This window comes from Suricata suricatta, chromosome 7 (genome assembly GCF_006229205.1).
Source record: "Suricata suricatta isolate VVHF042 chromosome 7, meerkat_22Aug2017_6uvM2_HiC, whole genome shotgun sequence".
Classification (NCBI taxonomy): domain Eukaryota; kingdom Metazoa; phylum Chordata; class Mammalia; order Carnivora; family Herpestidae; genus Suricata; species Suricata suricatta.
The window spans coordinates 77,230,500-77,248,850 of NC_043706.1; the positions used below are offsets into that span (position 1 = coordinate 77,230,500).

At 45.6% G+C, this 18,351-nt stretch overlaps 1 protein-coding gene across 5 annotated transcripts in view; it reads right to left on the minus strand.

Annotated features, from left to right (window-relative positions):
* Window positions 1–243: 243 nt before the first annotated feature.
* The window catches only part of BACH2 (BTB domain and CNC homolog 2), a 358,199-nt gene continuing 340,091 nt past the window's right edge, over window positions 244–18,351 (minus strand). For all 5 annotated transcript variants that reach the window (XM_029943601.1, XM_029943598.1, XM_029943600.1 and 2 more), the window contains 2 exons: window positions 8,956–9,162; window positions 244–4,447 (listed from right to left, as the gene is read on the minus strand). In XM_029943601.1, coding sequence (XP_029799461.1) covers window positions 3,965–4,447; window positions 8,956–9,162 — 690 coding nt within the window. In that variant the 3' untranslated portion in view covers window positions 244–3,964. The remainder of the gene's footprint in view (window positions 4,448–8,955; window positions 9,163–18,351) is intronic.

The window sequence follows — 18,351 nt, forward strand, 5'->3', positions numbered from 1 at the left end:
TTTAAAAGAAAAGGTTTTATTTTTAAGTAATCTCTACACCCAACGTGGGGCTCAAACCTATAACCCCGAGATCAAGAGTCGCATGCTTTACTGACTGAGCAACCAGGCGCCCCTGGACCTCTTGATAATAGGTTTGAACTTCACGTTGTGCCCACTCCGTGTCTGGCGGTTTTCTCATGCAAGTCCTAGAGCTGGTCCCTGGGCTCCTTTTTAAGGAGAAGTGGCAGTTGGCATTCTAATCACTAGCCTTTTTTTTTTTTTTTTTTTTACTTCCTCTGGAAAGCAGTACAAGGATTAAATCCAAAGTCATAGTGCATCTTAAAAGCAGCATACTTTTAGAAAGACAGTTAATAAATTACTTGTACAATATACAAAATAATGTTTTATACTGCAGCATCACCTCTGACGCCTGAGTCATTGCTAGGGAACCTGGAATAGAAATAGCAGGATGGCCTAGTAACTTTGCCAGCTCTTTTGTTTGTTTTTACAACTGTTTTGTTCCAGAATCAGTGTGTAATGAAGTTTGACTTTAATCAAGGCACCCCCAGATAACGCAGAGAAACAAACACATACAGCAAAGCACTCGCCTGCCCAAAGCCTGACCAACCAGAATGAAGTGAGGTCGTCGGGACACACAAGTAGAACAAAGGTGGATCCAAGGGGAGGACTAGATCCAGGCGGATGTTAACTAGCCACAGGGCCACCTACACCCTCCCTGCCCTGAGGGCTCACGCCTACCTTGGAGACCCAAGTTGGCGGTGGCAGGGATCCTCCTAAGCAGGCCATGGCTGGAGGGTCCTTTATTTTTGTAAGGAGGGACCCTTACAGCACAATTAAATGCCACCATCCTGTGCAAACACTGTTCTTTGCTATTAACTTGCTTTTCTTTTTCATAAAAGACACGGGCCTCACTAAGGGGTCCCAGAGAAAGGAGACAGGCGGGTTCTTAAAACTCCACTTGAGGCAACTTGGATTCCGGTCCCCAGCTAGTCCTCCCTGTGAATCAACCCAGAAACAATCTGGATGAACTGCATGGTTCAGGGTAGTAAAAAACAAGACGGGTCACATAGACAATTGCACAAAGCCAGTCACTGTTCATGGTACAGAGTGAACAAAATCATAACAACCTGTTAAAAACCTCTAAGAAATGGAAAGACAGTTTTCCAAGCAGTGTTTTTAACGAGTCCCATTGTAGGGGTTTGACTGGGGAGGAGGGAGAAAAGCGAGGGGGGGTCGGTGGAAGGAGGATGTGGGCTGAGCTGGGGTGGAGGGAAATAAGGAGACCCCTCCCCACCTGGAAACGGCCGCAGCGCAGGTGTGTGCGGACCAAACAACAGACAGCGGGGACACTGACGGAATGTGGTCAAGACTACCAGTTGCACATGAGTTGTCACCAGGGTAAATCACGCCAACGAGCTGGTTTGGACCTGGTTATGATACTAGCAGAAAACATTCTTTTTTCAAAAGAAGAGGAGGTCACTTAAAAAAGGCAACACGAGAGTTAAAAAAACAATACTGTTGGCTGACTCCTTCACCGTGACACCTGTGGATGTATCTATCAGCTGTGATGTATCACATGATTCACATTGAATTTAAATTCCAGCTGTCACCAGTTTTCCACAAAGGCAAACCGCACGGTGAAGCACAGAACCGTTCCACTAGGCCAAGAGATTCCAACAACCATAATAAAAACGGCAGCTCCAACACTGAGCTTTACCAAAATCTGACTCAGACTAACACACACACACACACACACACATATATACACACGCACATGAGAAAACGAAAACCCAGAGGCAGGTTTCAAAGCGGAACTATTTTAAAAGAAAAGCCTTTTTTTTTAATCCTACCGCATGAACCAACAAATTTCTGGCATTCATACATATTTAAACATTTAGCGCTAATATTTGTACAGAAAAGTTAATAATACTAAAACATATGTTACTATGATTTCACTTTTCGCCTACGTCATATACTAATTCCCCCTTTTACATGCAGCTTTAATATTGTCCAAACAATGGCACAAATAAAGAAACAAAGTCAACCATCTAGTCCCCACTGCCCACCGCCCCATCCCCACATCAAACCCTTCAGGACTCTACCTGCAGCCTGGCTGGAGGGTCGACCAGAGGGAGGGAGCCGGTCCTCCTCCTCTTAGGCCGGCGGCGGCAGGTCTCGGGCGCATCTTCCTGTAAACGTGGCCAGGGGCCAGCACGCCCCCAGAGCCAAGGGAAGCTGCTCTCTGTGGGTTGCAAGCCAACCAGTTTTGCAGCGAGAAGAAAATTATCATCAGGTGAGGGTAGGTGTGTGTGTGTGGTGGGGGAAGGGGACAGGGAGGGCTCCTTGGCCATATTGTGTCCAAAGCCTCAGAAGGAAATCTGCCTTTGGACAAGAGACAAGCAGAAAAACTTCAGAATTCAACTCAAAGCATTTGGAGAAGGGAGGGAGAAAGAAATGCTTTTGCCTGCATTAGGGACAGACCCCAGGCTCCCATGTGCCCTGCTCTTTCCTACTCTGGATGAGCGCATTAACCCAGGACTCCGCTTACAAGCAGTACCCCTGGTGGCGTGATTCAAACCCACTCAGGTGAGATGCTCTGGGAGGAGGGGCCTGGGCAGGGAAGCTGGGTGGCTCATCAGCCAAATCCTTCCAAGAGGTTCCTCCTGCACTGCCCTTTCAAGAGCAGGCAGGGGCCTGAGGATGGGTTGAAATGAGTGGGACTCACTCCCTGGGTGAGAAAATAGTTCTAGCTTGATTTTTAGGAGCCAATGCCTGCTCAGTTCTGGTACAAAATCATGGGTTCCTGCTGTTTGGATGCACTTTCGGGGGGACGTCCAAACCCTCTCCCCACTTAGGAGTCTGAACATCCAGCGTCAATCAAGTCTGAACTCTCTGCATTTAAACTTTGCTTCTGGGAAAGGTGGGGAGGAGGTGAAATATAAAAATATTCAAGCAGATTATTGTCTACACATCCTAGGATGAATTCATTATTTGGCAAGATTATTTTTCCTACATAATTATCACCTGAGTGCTTTTTAATTAGCTAAAATGTCTTACTTTTAAACTAAAAGCAAAGAATATACAGTATACTTGAGTTATACTGAAGTAACAACTTCATTTAAGAAAATAGGTTTGACCCAAAACTCAGTGCAAGTGGCAAAGTTGACCATGACTGTACAGTATCTGCAAGAAAAAAAAAAGCAAACAAACCCACAACACTCAGATGACACCATCTGATGGTGCTCAAAGCAAACCAAACAAACAAAAAAGAGGGTCTGAAATAAAACCTCAAAAAAAGCTTCCAACATTGAATTCTGTTCCATAAATAAGTACAAATTGAAATTGAACTGTGAAGCAAGAAAAATGACCATGTTAACAGTTACCAAACTAGTTCTGGCATCAGAGACAAAAGAAGAGGAATGTTGGAACCTGTTTGTAAATGAGAAATGAAGTTTTCCAGTTTTAGGATGAGAAAATTGAGGCATGCAGGACTTTTGCATATGGATATATATATTTTATATATATTATATATAATATGTACAGTCTAGCTATAAAACTTTGATGTGTATAGAAGCTGTCTTCAATGAAAAAAATTGAACATTCAGAAGAAATTCCTGAGATAGGGTTTGTGACATGGGCCACTGAGAAAAAAAATCCGTGGTTGGGTCCTAGAGGTGTTCTAGTCTATCCCTGTTGAGACTGAAATTAACCCACAGACAGGCAGCGTCAGCACCGCCCGCTTTTCCTCGCCTGAGCAAGGGGTAGCACCATTGTGAAGGGAACTGTATATCACTCCCGCTTGAAGAGAGGAGGGAATACTCAGAAACAGTATTGCTGCTAAGAACGCTGTAGTGTGCACCAAATTCCTTCTCGGTTCTTCCAGACAACAGATGAGCAGCACCGCAGGCTGACCGGAGAACACCTGGGTGGGAGAGGCGTGAGAAGTGGGAGGCAGGCCACGTCACTAGGTGTAATCTTTCCTGGGCTGTTCGTCGGTCGTACACTTGTCAGTCATTTCCTGGCAGAAGTCCACGGTCACCGTTTGGCTCCGGGATTCAAGAGGAGGCCCTCTTTCCGAGAAGGTTCCGGGGTCAGCGCCTTCCGGCCTCCTCCCGGAAGTACAATTTTCCGAGGTGTTGCCGGGCACCCAGGGCGGGCCGGGCGGAGCCGCTCCCGGCTCCAGGCAGCAGGGGGCGCTTTCACCTACCGCGCACTGGGAGGCGGCCAGGTTCTGCTCCACGCTCAAGGGCCCAGGGTTAATACTGGAGGCTGCGGGGAGGCCCACGGGTCTGAGGACAGGGCAGTACCGGTGCAGGGCCTGGATCTGCTCGGGGCTCTGGATGTCGCGGCACACTTCCTGGGAAAGGCAGGAGAAGTTGTCCAGCAGCTCCCCCATGCAGGCTTTCAGCTGGTTCCTCTCTGACAACAGCTTCTCTTTCTCACACACCTGGATGGCAGAGAGAAGTGAGAAAGCCTGATGAAGCCTGAACGGGAGGACAGAAGCCCTGGTTTCTGGGGGTTTCCCAACTTTTGTTTTTGCATTTGGCATTACAGTGTAACTCGTGAATGGCTAGGCCAGGATAGAGGCACCTACAAAACATATTCAAGGAGCCCGGAGTTAAGTGTCCTATTGGAGATGTGTAGCTGTACTGGTGGGCCCTCACACCTTCCCTGTGGCAGCTCCTCATCCCTCTCTGGGGTTGGGCCAAGTGGCCAGCAAAATCACCGCTGCCAGAAAACTGCAGGGAGTCGAGGTTCTGGTTTCCTGGAATTTGGGGTTTGTAGAGAAGCATTTGGAAAACCCTCAGTCCCAAACTTTGTGGTTGAAAAATCTCCCCCAGATGTATTAGGCTGCCATTTCTGAAGGTCAGAAGTGGACCAATTTCAGTTTCATGTCATTTTGAAAGAAGGTGAAACTATGGAGATGGTAAACAGACCAGTGGTTGGCAGGGGTTGGGGTGGGGAGAGGGATGAACAGGTGAAGCACAGAGCATTTTTAGGGCAGTGAATTTACTCAATGATAGTCATGGTGGACACATTTGTCCCAATCTGTGGAGTATAATACCACACCAAGAGTGAGTCCTGATATAAATTGTGGACTTTGGGTGATTATGATGTGTCAAAATAAGTTCCTCAATTGTAACAAATGCACTAGACCAGTGGGAGATGTTGAGAAGGGTTGATAAGGTGGTGATGAGTGTATAGGAGCAGGGGCCAGGAGCATTCAGTTGTGCTGTGAACCAAAAACTTCTCTAAAAAAAGCCTAGTAAAAAAAATTGATGAAAGTCAACAAAAATCGGGCATCGGCGATTTCATATGATTCCACTAAACAGCAGGTCTTCTGGCCTTTGCAGCCTACAGACTGAACACAACGATCCTCTGTAGGGCAGGTGGAGACTGTGACACAGGAAGGGCAGACAGGTGTGGAGACTGAGCCCTAGCAGACGAGCCCCCGGTTCTGAGATGTTGTCCTCAAAGAAAACCCCACACAAGCTCTTGTGTTACTAAAATTCATCATCCCATCAGAGAGATGAGTTTCGCCACCAGAAGGGAGACTGGCTAAGGCTTCACCTGAACTATCTGTGTGAGGAGAGAAGATGGAGGCACACACAGTGAAAGAGACGGGGAAGGTGCACATCACCACCAGATGGGAGGGCAAATGGGAGGCAGGGGTTTAGAGAGAGAGAAAGAGAGAGGGAGAGAGGGAAAGCAGGGGAGAGAAGCAAGCATACGACATGGGGGCTCCGACACGGGAGCTGCACGTGCTGTAGCATGAATGCAATCTGGCAGGCAGCGTGGGCATGTGTATTGGAGACAGATTTACACGGGGAAAGGGCACCTGCTAAAATATTTATAAATTTATCAAGAAAACATGTTTTAAAAATGAAAAATAAACAGATGTACAAGTGCAAGTTGAGAGAAATACATTATGCAAGTTCGCAAAAGCTGAGTGGCGTGGCGGAGGCAGCGTGCCGGAGACTCTCGGGGAGGACTGGCCTGCCCCGGACTGCCAGGGCCGTCCCTGCCGCCCGACTTGGTGAGGGGGCACAGCACTGCAGCTGGAGGGTGCAGGATGTGAGACAAAACACCCAGGAGGTCTCCTCGCGAAAAAATCTTACATTTGTGGCTGTGCAACCCGATGGCCAGGAAGGCCTGGAGGTCTGCAAGGCGGGAGGCAACACCGCCCAGCCCCAGAAGGGGCATCTCAGGCTTGATCCTGCCACATCATCTTGGCTAAGCCATCGACCCCCTACTAATCAGCAAAATGTTCCGGGCCGCTTTTAGGGGGAAGAAAATGAAATGCTGCTGTGACAGTATTTTCGCTCTCTGCAGGAAAGGCAGTATAAATCAAGGCCCTGGTTACAAGCGTGAAGCTCTAAGTCACAGGTATACATTGATGACCCCGGGCCACTCTCATTCGGCAGCAAAACGCAGCATATTATATAAGAAGTTTCCAAGAAAGTGGGAGGAGAAGTAGGAGGTGCCCTTTCCATTTTTTCAACTGAGAACAATATTAAGCAACGTACTTTAGGTATCTGCCTGATGTGTGGCTTAGACTTTATTATTTGTTCAGTATTACAATAGTACATGGAAAGACAATTCTAATTACAAAAAATACACGGACAGAAATCTAGTTACAAAAATCAGGTGTGTCTCAAATGTGGGTGATGAGAATCATTCTACACAGGGCTGAATGACCATGGACATGGGCCCAAGGTCCTGACAGGTCGTACTGAGCAGGCTCAGGCATGCCTGGGTCCCTCTCTAAGCCCAGTAGGCTTTCAGAAGACCCATGGTCACCAGCAGCAATGTCTTGCCCCCTTATGTGGCTTAAATACAAATTTTTGTTGTTGTTAAAGCATCATTAAAGAAAAATTTGAAAGAAAGAAGGAATTCATAAACCCACAATCTGATCACAATTTCGAAGAAATTTCAGGGCAAAATACATTTCCTATAGGCTCCACTGGGCCTGCACTGGGGACTGAGAGGTGATCCAGTCACTGTCCTTGTTGTGAGGAACCTATCATCTGGGGCCAGGGGCTGGAGAGACAGACACACACACAGGATGCAAGACTGCAGTGATAATCATGAAGCCAGAGGTCAAATCCGGGCTCCAGGGGTGGGTCCCGAGCCTCAGCAGGGACTCACGGAAGGGGTTTCCTGGAGAGGTGGCAGAATTCGGAACCTCAAAGGATGAAGTTAGAGAAGAAAATGGTCGAGGAATGTCCAAGGTAGACAGCAGAGGCACAAACACAGAAGTATAAACACAGATGGCAGGAAGAATGAAAAGTTTGATTTTATTAGGGGTCAAGTTCAAGGACAGGAGTGGAAGGTGATGCTGGAGGTAGCTACAGACTGAACCTTGGAAAGCACGAATGTCTTTTAAGAAGCTTGGGCTTTATTTTGTAGGTGATTTAACCGCTGTATGTGAGAGGCTTTCCTCTGCTTGGTGGGAGTTATTTTTTATTTTGTTATTTTTTAAAAGGTGTATTTATATATTTGAAGGGTGCCTGGGTGGCTCAGTCAGTGAAGTGTCTGACTTTCAGCTCAGGTCATAATCTTATGGTTCATGAGTTTGAGCCCCGTGTTGGGCTCTGTGCTGACAGCTCAGAGCCTGGAGTCTGCTTGGGGTTCTGTGTTTCCCTCTCTCTCTGTCCCTTCCCTGCTCATGTTCTGTCTCTCTCTCAAAAATAAAACATTAAGCAAAAGTTTATTCACTTATTTGAGAGAGAGAGAGAGAGTGTGCGCATGAGTAGGGGAGGGTCAGAGAGACAGGTAGGGAATCCCATGTAGGCTCCACATTGTCAACTCGGAGCCTGATATGGGGCTTGAATTCATGAACTGTGAGATCATGACCTCAGCCAAACCCAAGAGTTGGAAGCTTAACAGCCTGAGCCATCCAGGTGCCCTGGGAGTTAATTAAAAAGAAAAAAAAAATACCCTGAGGTCCTTGATGACAGGTAACATTTATTCATGCTTTTCAAATGCTTTATCTTGTTTTGAGGTTCTCATTGGGACAGTGGTTTACCATGAGGCACAGGATTATTATGCATATAGTCTGAGGATCCACACTTAGATCATAACCACATCACGAGACCTTGGTCTTCCTCAGCCTGCCACAGACACAGTACGTAAGATGTTTCTAGTATTTGGCCAGCAGAAAGGCCCAGCTGAATGTGGTTGCACTGATTGTCTTCAAGGCTACAGTCAGGAGCCAGAGGCCACCTGGAGTGACTTTCTGGAGCTTGCGCTTGCTTACAAAGGAAAAGGGGGCACAGGATCCCAGTGAGCGAAGCCTAGGGGATGGGAGCTTGTTCCCAGAGACAAAAAAGTCTTTGGCACAGGGAAGAGGTGCCAGCCACTTGAAGGCAGAATCCCAAAATCAAGGACCCTGGGGCTGTGAGGGGCTTCAGGAGATCATTTGGTGTCTTGTCTGGATCCTACATTCTTCTGGGGGACCCAGGAGAAAGTGGTAGTGAAAATATGAGATTTGGAATCAGACAACTGGGTTTGCATTCAAGTTCTGCCGCATAGTGGAGAGTGAGCACACTTCTCTGCGCTCGTCTCTGTAACTGGAGATAAAATAGCACCTGAAGATTGGGTCGATGCGAGGATTCAATGTGATCATTTACAAAAACAGCTGAGAATCATACCTGGCTCACACAGGCATGCAATAAATGTTAGCGACTAGTCCATGCTGAATGGAAAAAAAGAAAGGACTCCCTCTATATGTATGGCTGAAGGATATAAAATATTGAAAGCTGATTAGCCCTGCACAGATCCATACAACTGCAGATAGAAAGCTGTTCTTTTTGTTGAGAAACTTGTTTAAAAATAAACCCAAACTTCCCCAAATGGTGACCCTTCTCCCCATGTCCCCAGCCTTCACTTCTGCACTTCTGCAACAGTCCTGGTCACTCCAGGTTGCTGGTAGCAGTGAATGCGTCAACTCACCAATTTGCGGATTTCACATTCTAAATTCTGTATACAGTCCAGTTTCCTCTTGCGGCAGCGCTGGGCCGCGATGCGGTTCTTGCTGCGCCGCCGGACGTCGTGAATGAATTCTAACTGTTCTGAGGTTAGCTTGTGCATCTTAATCATCATCTGGAAATCGTTCCTTGGAAGATCTGTGATTTGATCTACAGGAAAAGGAAGTTTGACCTGAAACCAAGAACATCAGAATATGATTATGGTAGCTGGCTTTTAGTTTGAATTCCAGCTGGCAGAACATCAAAAAAATGGTAAAACCTCCTTTTAAGAGGATCATATAGTATGGAAACTACTCAAAAGCAAGCAGTGATTAATTCTTTCTTGTTTCAAATATAAGTAAGATGTAATATTTAGAGAGTCAAACAGCACATGAACACACAAATTATAATGTGGTTATTGTTCCTGAGATTCTTGAAACAAACAGCATGGAAGATATTGGCAAATGTATGCTTTTTCATTGCTACAGCAATTTTATGAAAGACTCTACAGTTAGTTGAAACTTACTTCCATTGAGCCTCAGCTCAATAAAATAACAGTTTACAGACATATCTTTGAAGGAATGATATAAAACACTTGAAATAGGACAGCATCATACACGTCAAAGATGCTGGGAAGGTGCAGCAACCAGCGTGTTTTCAGTGATAAGAGCATAAGGAGATGCAGGGATGGAACTCGGATGGGCTCCGCCAGGTGGACCAGAGGAGTTTGAACTGGGCTTTAGTCCTTCCACCAGCCATGAGGCCTCAGGCTGGTCACCTTACTTCTCTGAGCCTCCATGTCCTCATTTGCAAAATGGGGCATGCTTTTGAGCTGCCCAAGGCTATACAAAGTTGGGCCCTTTGCCCATTTTCCAAAACTTAAATGGCCATTCCATATCACATTCTCTTTCATGGCATGTTGACCTTCCTCTATCAAGAGGCGGGATGCATGTTCCTGCCTCTTGATCACCACAGTGCAGCAGGAGGAACGGCGGGTGGCTTGAGGCTAGATCTCCAGGCCCACATGGAGAAGGACAAAGGCATCCAGCCAACAACCAGCCTTGCCTGAGTGAACCACCCAGGATGTGGATTCCCTAGACCCATGCAAACCTTCAGACATGGAAGCCCCGGCCACTGAGTTCAGCCTCATGAGGTATCCCAAGCCAGAAGTGCTCAGATGGGTCACGACTGAGCTCCTGACCCACAGAAACTGTGAGGGATGCTAAAGGATTTAAGCCACAGAGTTTGGGGGTGATTTGTTATGAAGATAACTGATGCAGATACTATGGACAGCAAGATTACAACTTCTAACCTCTTGAGAAACAAAGGCAAGTAAGTGTTATCCAAGGAGGGGTCGTGAGTCTCTGGAGGGATGGATCTGTGTCCTACTCATATTCTGTTAAATGCACAGGCTTGAATCTTCCAGCAGCTTGTTACTACCCTCTCCAAGATTCTTAATGATGGTGCAGGGACGTCAGGGTTCAGTTCTGGTCCTGTTTCAGAAAAGGAAGCTTGCATGCATGTTTCTCGACCAGGAGACCAAGTGTCTCCCAGCTCAGATTCACTTCATTCTTGCTCACGTTAGGGTCTGCTTTAGGTGTACCAGCAGATGGCGCTGTGAACCTACACTTTCTACAAGGGCCAGCCCTGCGCTGTCCAGTGCAAACAAGAGCTGTGATTTTTCCATTTCCAGTAGCCACATTAAAGGAAGCGAAAAGAAACAACAACTGGGTGTTATATGGAAACCAATTTGACAATAAACTATTATTAAAAAACAACAGAAATAAATTTTAATAGTATAATTTAGCCCAAAAGTTCCAAAATATATTCAACATGTAATGAATATAAACATAATTGAAATATTTTACTTTTTTGGCACTAAAAAAACCAGAGGTATGTTTTGCACTTAACACAATTCAGAACTAGGCACATCTCTAGGGCTCGAAAGCCACGTGTGGCATGTGGCTACTGTGCTGGACGACACAGCTCTAGAAGGTGGAACAAACGGTCTCAAGCAAATTTGAGTCACCAGAAAAACAGGAGGGTCTGGGTTTAATTGATCAAAGTAGTTTAGGTTGAAGAAACCAACCCCTCGTTAATATTCAGAAGCTGCAGTGTTATGTCTGTGTTGTTCAAGGGAGTGAGATGAAGATACTTGATTCTGAGCTCAGGCTTTTTCTTTGATTGCATCAGATGCTGGGAGATGAGTTTAGATGCTGGCATTTATGGTTAGTTAATCCCCATGCACAAAGGCGGTCACACTACATGACTTTTCTATGGCTGGATACAACTGCTTTGTCAGGCTACTTCAGAACTCTGAGCCTGCTGGACGTGGCATTTGCTGGGGGTTCCCGTTGGGTGTCTTGATTCAACTTCCGCATGGTGAACTCTGTCCCATGACACCTGTAAAATTTTGGCCCAAGAAAGCAAAATCACAATAGCCCACATTACACCACATGCAGCCCAGCCCTGCCTCGACTGCTGAAAGGCCGGCAGCCGGGGAAAGGGCTTTGTCCATGGGCTGTGTTTGCACAGGGCTTATCATGATATGAAGAATGTTTGATTTCCCCTTATACCCTTTGGATAACAAACAGACTCTCCAATCCTGGACAGTGCCCGACCCGCACCAGGGTCTGTCTGCTGGGGACATGGGTGTTTCCACACCACGCAAAGCCTTGTTTGCACAGCAGAGGCTGTTGCACTCCCGGTCTTGTGGGGTCTTCCTCTGCTGACACCAGAGCCGGTCTGCTTCTGCTCTAAATCCTGTTTACTTATTTCCCAAAAGAATGCATACCTACAGCTCAGGCCACAGGGAAAGTCAAAGGCCTTCTAGACCAGGAGCTACTGTATTTAAAATCATCCAGACAGAGAATATAGAACACCAGGGAAACGAGACAGAGGTTGACAGGAAAAGGGAAAATCAACAATGCTCGTTTCAAAGTCCTTGAAGCAAAAGGCCATATAAAGTTTTGGCAGAGCTGTTGCAACTCTGGCTGCTTTTTAAAGAGGTCAAAGGAAAAGAAAATAGTCAGCTGTAGACCTTCTTTCATCTGAAAAAAAAAAATAAAAACAAACCCAAACCTGATCACTCTTGTTTCTTTTTAAAAGGCTGTGTTACCTCTCAAGCAAGGGAGATCTTGCACTGTCTCCCCAGAGGGAAGTCCCCAAGCGCTCTTGGAAAGGCACAGCGGTAACTTTGCCACGACCACTTCTTATTTACAGAGTAGGAAGTAAGTTCCAAATCCATGGGCATCTTCCCTGGAGATAAAGAGCAGCCACGCCCCCCTGTGGAGCTGGGAGAAAATTCCACTCTCAAGCGTGCAGGTACCAAACACGCCTGAGTGGAACTCAAAAGTCAGCTAATGCAACATGGTCTTCGAAGGCTCAAACACTCGAGAGGGCAGAGGCCCTTCTCCCTTTCTTCTGACAAATTCTTATGACCCAAATGCCCTATAGGGCTTGACACCTTATTTACTGTCCTTCCACACATTTATTCTTCCAGGGTTTTATTTTACTTCTCAGCAATGGTTTCATTTTCATTCACTGGACCCTCCGAAACAGTGCACAACACCCAATCTAACAGGAATGTCCTGCCAGCTCCCACTGCCACCTGCCTGAATTCCTGCTGGTCTGCACTTATTTTCAGCCTACTGCACACATAGGAGGCTAAGCATATCAGACACTTGAGGTTAAGTGGGTTGTACAGAAGGGTAGGGGCCCAAGGGACTCTGGGTACTGATTTCTCATAGGTGCTGCCAATCCCCACACCGTACCCTCACTGTGGTTCTCAGCAGAGACTCCGAAAGTCAGAGGTGGCCACTGAGTCAGCGAGCCAAGGGCCCAACAGAGCAGCGCTGGCCCGTCATATGGCTTGCACAGTCTGCTACTGCTGATTTGCTACTCGCTCTCCTCTGCGCTCTGGAGCACAACTAGGGGAACAAGACAGAGGATTTCCTAGCCCAGCCCCCACACCAGACAGCTAAGCAGTAAGCAGAGTGGAGTCAGACCTTCTGGGGGCCCCAGCTCATGAGCCGCCAGTGAAATGACGTCAGTGAAATAATGTCTTGAGCTATCAGTGAAATGCAGCGTGCTGAGGGACCTCTGGCCCTAGGGACCAGCAAATGTGGGAGAAAGCTATGACATCTAGATGGTAAATAAAACCTAAATCCTCCTCCTCCAGGGCCAGAGCAGAGGTGCCGTAGAAACCCACGGTACCAGAGCCTCCTCTCGCCCAACAGAAGTCAGCAGGTCCTCTTCTCCACCCCTTCCTGTGGCCCAAACCACCATTCCCTTGCTCACAGTTAAACAAAAATACCATTAAAAAATTATGTAAGAAATATAACTTCTTCTAGAAATTCAAATATGGGACGAAAGAGGGGAAAAGAAGTCCCACCCCCAAACAGTGACTGTCTTGCTCCGGTGGTCTGCCCTGTGCTCTCTGTCTTCTCTGCATCTTTATTACAGGGTGGTAGGTGGACCACAACCGCGTCCTCTCGCCGTGCCTCTCAGCACATTTCCCTTGCCTGGAGCTGCTGGGTGCTCTGGGAGCTACTGGAGATGCAGGACAGAGATGCAAAGGTTGTAGGAAAAGCCAAAAACAAGCATTTCCTCTAGAGAGCCCAGCCACAGCTGCTTTGTGAATCTTCCTTCCCATCTCTTCTCTTGGTTTTACTACCAGATGTTGGAAATCCAAGCACAGGAGGCGGATCACACTAACAGTACCCCGAGGCTCAAAGCCTCTAACGCCTACGCTCTAACAAGACCCTCAGATCTCTACACTGGGGAGGAGGCGAGATGCCCATGGGGCTGATGATCCAGTGCTGTTGGCAGGGGGACAGCCAGGTCCGTGCTAGACAGATGCCAGGGAGAGGCTCTCCCATCTTGACTAAGAAATGTTTCCTGCACAATTGTCCTTCTATTCTCTATTCTCACGGTCCAGTTTCCAGAACAAACGCAGGACACCTGGGATTTAGTTGTACTGCAGTTAATTAGCTGTGTGACCTCAGGCGAGCCTTCCATTCTCTGTTCTAAAGTTCTTTGAGGATCTGTGAGTGAGAGGAAGATAATTAGAAATACAGCTGACTTCTATGCTGCCTAGCAAGGTTTTCTTTTTACTAAGCAACCAATCATAGGCATTTTATGAAAGATGCCTGACTCGATGAACCACAAGAATGATTGTAAGAATTTTACAGACAATATATGTCAGGAAGTTGGCATGTGGGTGGAGAGTCAGTGTCAGACACAGCTCTTCTACGACATGGCAGACACGACTTCTCTCTGCCCCCCAAACTGCACAAAAACAAATGTATGCACACATTCGACTCTCACACATTTATCCCGCTTCATATGAAACATGTTGAGAAAGCAAGTCCAATCAATGAATACTTTTGGCTACGCAAATAAACTGCCTTTCCAGTGCTTCCTTACCAAAACTTAAAATTGATTAGAAATGTTTGCGGTATAAACCCATCTTACGAAGAAGGCTACTACCTGGAAAATGCTTGTAGCTTTTCCATACTTTTCAAATGTTAAAAATGAACCTGTAGAAGCGCCTGCATGGCTCAGTTGATTAATAGTCCAACTTGGCTCAGGTCATGACCTCACGGTCCGTGAGTTTGAGCCCTGCATCGGCCCTGTGCTGACAGCTCAAAGGCTGGAGTCTGCTTGGGATTCTGTGTCTCCCTCTCTCTCTGTCCCTCTCTTTCTGTCCCTCTGTCTCTCTCTCAAAAAGAAAACATAAAAAAAAAATGAACCTGTAAACCAAAACAAGAGACCACTTCACACCCACTAGAATGGCTGTAATAAAGACGATGGACAACAACCAAGTAGAGCTAAAAGTGTGGAGATTGGAGCCTTCACACTCTGCTGGTGGGGAACGTAAAATGGTGCATTTACATTGAAAGACAGCCTGGTAGTTCTTCAAAAGGCTAAACTTGTAGTTAGGATATGATTTAGCAATTCTGCTGAGTACATAATGAAGAGAACTGGAAACATCTGTCTACAAAAACCTTGTACACCAGTGCTCACAGTAGCATTATTGATAATGGCCGAAAAGTGGAAACAACCCAAGATCTCTAATGTTGGTCAACAGATCAACAAAGTGTGGTAAATCCACAGAGTACACAGAGTAGATTATTATTCAGCAATAAAAATGAACAAAGCTCGGGTACAAAATGTACCCACTGGTATATCAATGGCAAGGATGAACCTTGAAAACATTATGTTCAGTGAAAGAAGCCAGACACAAAAGGCCACAAAGTGTAAGACCCCATTGTTATAAATGTCCAGAATAGGCAACTCTATAGAGACAGAAGGTAGATTAGTGGTTTTCGGCGGCGGGGGGTGGGGGGCGATGAGGAGTGTCTGCTAATGGGTATAGTGTTTCTTTTTGGGGTGATGAAAATGTCCTGAAATTATAGTGATGATGGCCACAAGACTTTGTGAATCATTAAAAATCCCTGGGCAAATTTTATGCTGTGTGAACTGTAGCTCAATTAAAATAATGGCCCTGTGTGAGATACATATAAATAAAATTCAAACATTACATGAATACATAGAAATAAAACGTTCCTTACACTCCTCCCCAACTTTACCTCCTAGTTTTATCTTATTCTCTATACTGCCTTTTTGTTTTGAGAGAGAGCAAGAGCATGAGTGTAGAACGAGGAGAGAGAGGGGGTGAGAGAGAATCCAAGCGTGGAGCCCAATGCAGGGCTCGATCTCATGACCATGAGATCATGACCTGGGCAGAAATCAAGAGCCCGATGCTGGGGTGCCCGGCTGGCTCAGTCGGTTGAGCATCCGAGGTCAGCTCAGGTCATGATCTCATGGCTTGAGTTTGAGCCCCGCGTCAGGCTCTGTGCTGACAGCTAGTTCAGAGCCTGGGCCCTGTCTTCAGATTCTGTGTCTCCTTCTCTCTCTGCCCCTTCCCTATTCACACTCTGTCTGTCTGTCTCTCTCTCAATAGTAAGTAAATGTAAAAAAATAAAAATAAAAACACAAAAAAGTCAGATGCTTAACTGACTGAACCACCCAGGCGCCCCTACACTGCCTTTTTAATACTACATAGATTTGTGAAGCAAACTAGGATCTTATAACAAGATGTATAACACATCTTGTTTTGTTACTTTTTTTCACTTTTTATGACCTGTTTATTTTTCATCATAGGAAGTAAGAAAAAGTTCCCAAACTGACTTAATATAGTACACCCAAAAGTCATAAAGAAAAAGATTGAAAACTTGATTATGTGAAACCTAAAATTTCCTATATGGAAAAAAATTTGCCTTAAAAATAGAAACAGTAGGAGAAAATATGGGAAGCATGTCTAATAAAAGGTTAATATTCTTGTATTAGGGATTAGGGATCCTATAAATTGATTTAAAGGTGAACACCGTAGAGAAAACTGGGCAAACATGTGAACTGACAATTCATAGGAGGGAAACATAAATGGCACATACCCACAAAAAAGATGTCAACCTAATTAGTCATCATTTTTTGTCCATCAGATTGGCAAAAATTAAAAGGACTGGTAATAACCAGTACTGGCAAGAACAAGGGGAAAAGGATATTCATAAATTGCTGAAGGATATGTGAATTGCTACAACCTTCTGGGGAAGTAGGTAGTATTTCGCAAATAAAGCACAATCTTCAAACCCTTATGGGATTCTAGCCGGTAAAAATAAAAGCACCACTATTAAATATGTTCACAAATGTGTTTATTGCAGCAATGTTTATAAGAAGGGAAAAACTGCAAACAACTGGACTGTCTGTTGGTAGTGCTGGCTGAATAAGTTGTGATTTATGGGGCCCACCAATGTTGAAGAAGTATGCCTTAACCCTATGTGATTGATGTAGAGGCACGAGCATAGTAGATAGCTCTGTGAGAAAAGCAAGTTGCTGAGTAAATGCCATTAAAATAAAACCCTTAGAGATAGGAATACGTGTTTGTATCTTGCCGTGGGCACAGAGAAATCCTGTTACAATTGGTAATGTTAGGGCCTGGGGATGCTGTGTTTGATTATTTCAAAAAAGAAAGTAATTTTAAAATATGGTGGTTGAGAAAGGACAATGTTGTGTGAATTTGAGCTTTCTTCAAAGCTGGGGACAAAGAGGAAGAGAGAAGTCCGTGGCGATGAGACGGCATGACTAGAACACCTTACGGATTATAAGGAGTGCTGACACTTTTCTTCTGATCTAACATTTTGGCTCCTTGCAGAGGTGAAGGGAGAGAGGCTGGGAAGGAGCCTGGCCTGTCAGTCTGGGAAGGTAGCTGGCCGGCTGGTCTAGTTTCTGACTGCAGTGTCTCCTTAGGGCTCATTGGGAAGAAAAGTCACCTGGACATCTCACCAGAACAGACCAGGGCGAAGTCAGACCAACAGATGTTGGCCTCTTCTGGATCAGCTGAGTTCAGAAAAATGAGTCACAATTCACACTGTGTATGAAGGATTTACCTTCAATGTTATTACTGGAGACCACACTTCCCCTGGGGTCAAAGTAACTCCTGGAAGTTAGTTATTAACTCAAAGAGGAGCAATCATGCTGAGTCCCTGGGACCTAATCTCTATTCTAGGAAAACTAAAATGTCAAATTGGGAAAAACTTCAGCTATACTCTAACAACCCTGTCTAAAATGCCCTTCTGAGAGGGGCTAAATGTGATCCCTGGAATGGCAGTTTTGGTAAAAGTTTCTTCTTTCAGTGTTTAGAAATACAAATAACATATTATTCTTTTTTCTGGCAAGTAAAAATAATATTTTTAAAGCGATGGTATTTTTCTTTTTTTAAAATAAAGTTTCTTTCTTTTGAGGGAGAGAAGGAGAGAGCACGAGCGAGCAGGGGAGAGGTAGAGAGAGAATCCCAAGCAGGCCCCGCACGGTCAGGGCACAGCTCTACGCAGGGCTCCATCTCACGAACCATGAGATCGTGACCTGAGCTGAGATCAAGAGTCAGACATTTAACCAACTGTGCCACCCAGGCGCCCCTAAGCAGTGGTGTTTTTCAAGGGGAGACTAGTGCTGTTCATGACTATTTTATAGGTTGAAGGAATGTATCATCCTTTTGATTGATTCATTTAGAGCTGAGAGTTCTAAAGGCAGACAAGTGATGTGGCCCAAACACATAGGAAAAACACATGTGCTCTTGTTGGTGGCATTTAATTTGAAGAAGTGACTTTAAACTCTCTTTTGGGATGTGAGAGAGACAAAAGGAGATTATCAGAAACTGACAGTTCCTAGATCATATGCAAATGTCATGATAACAGAACCCTTTTAGCTTAACAGCGGTGCCCCCCTTAAGGGAGAGACACAGACAAAGACGTTTGTCCTTTTCTCCAGACGCCAATCCTCAGCAAGATAAACCATTCTGCTGATGAACTGGACCCAGTGA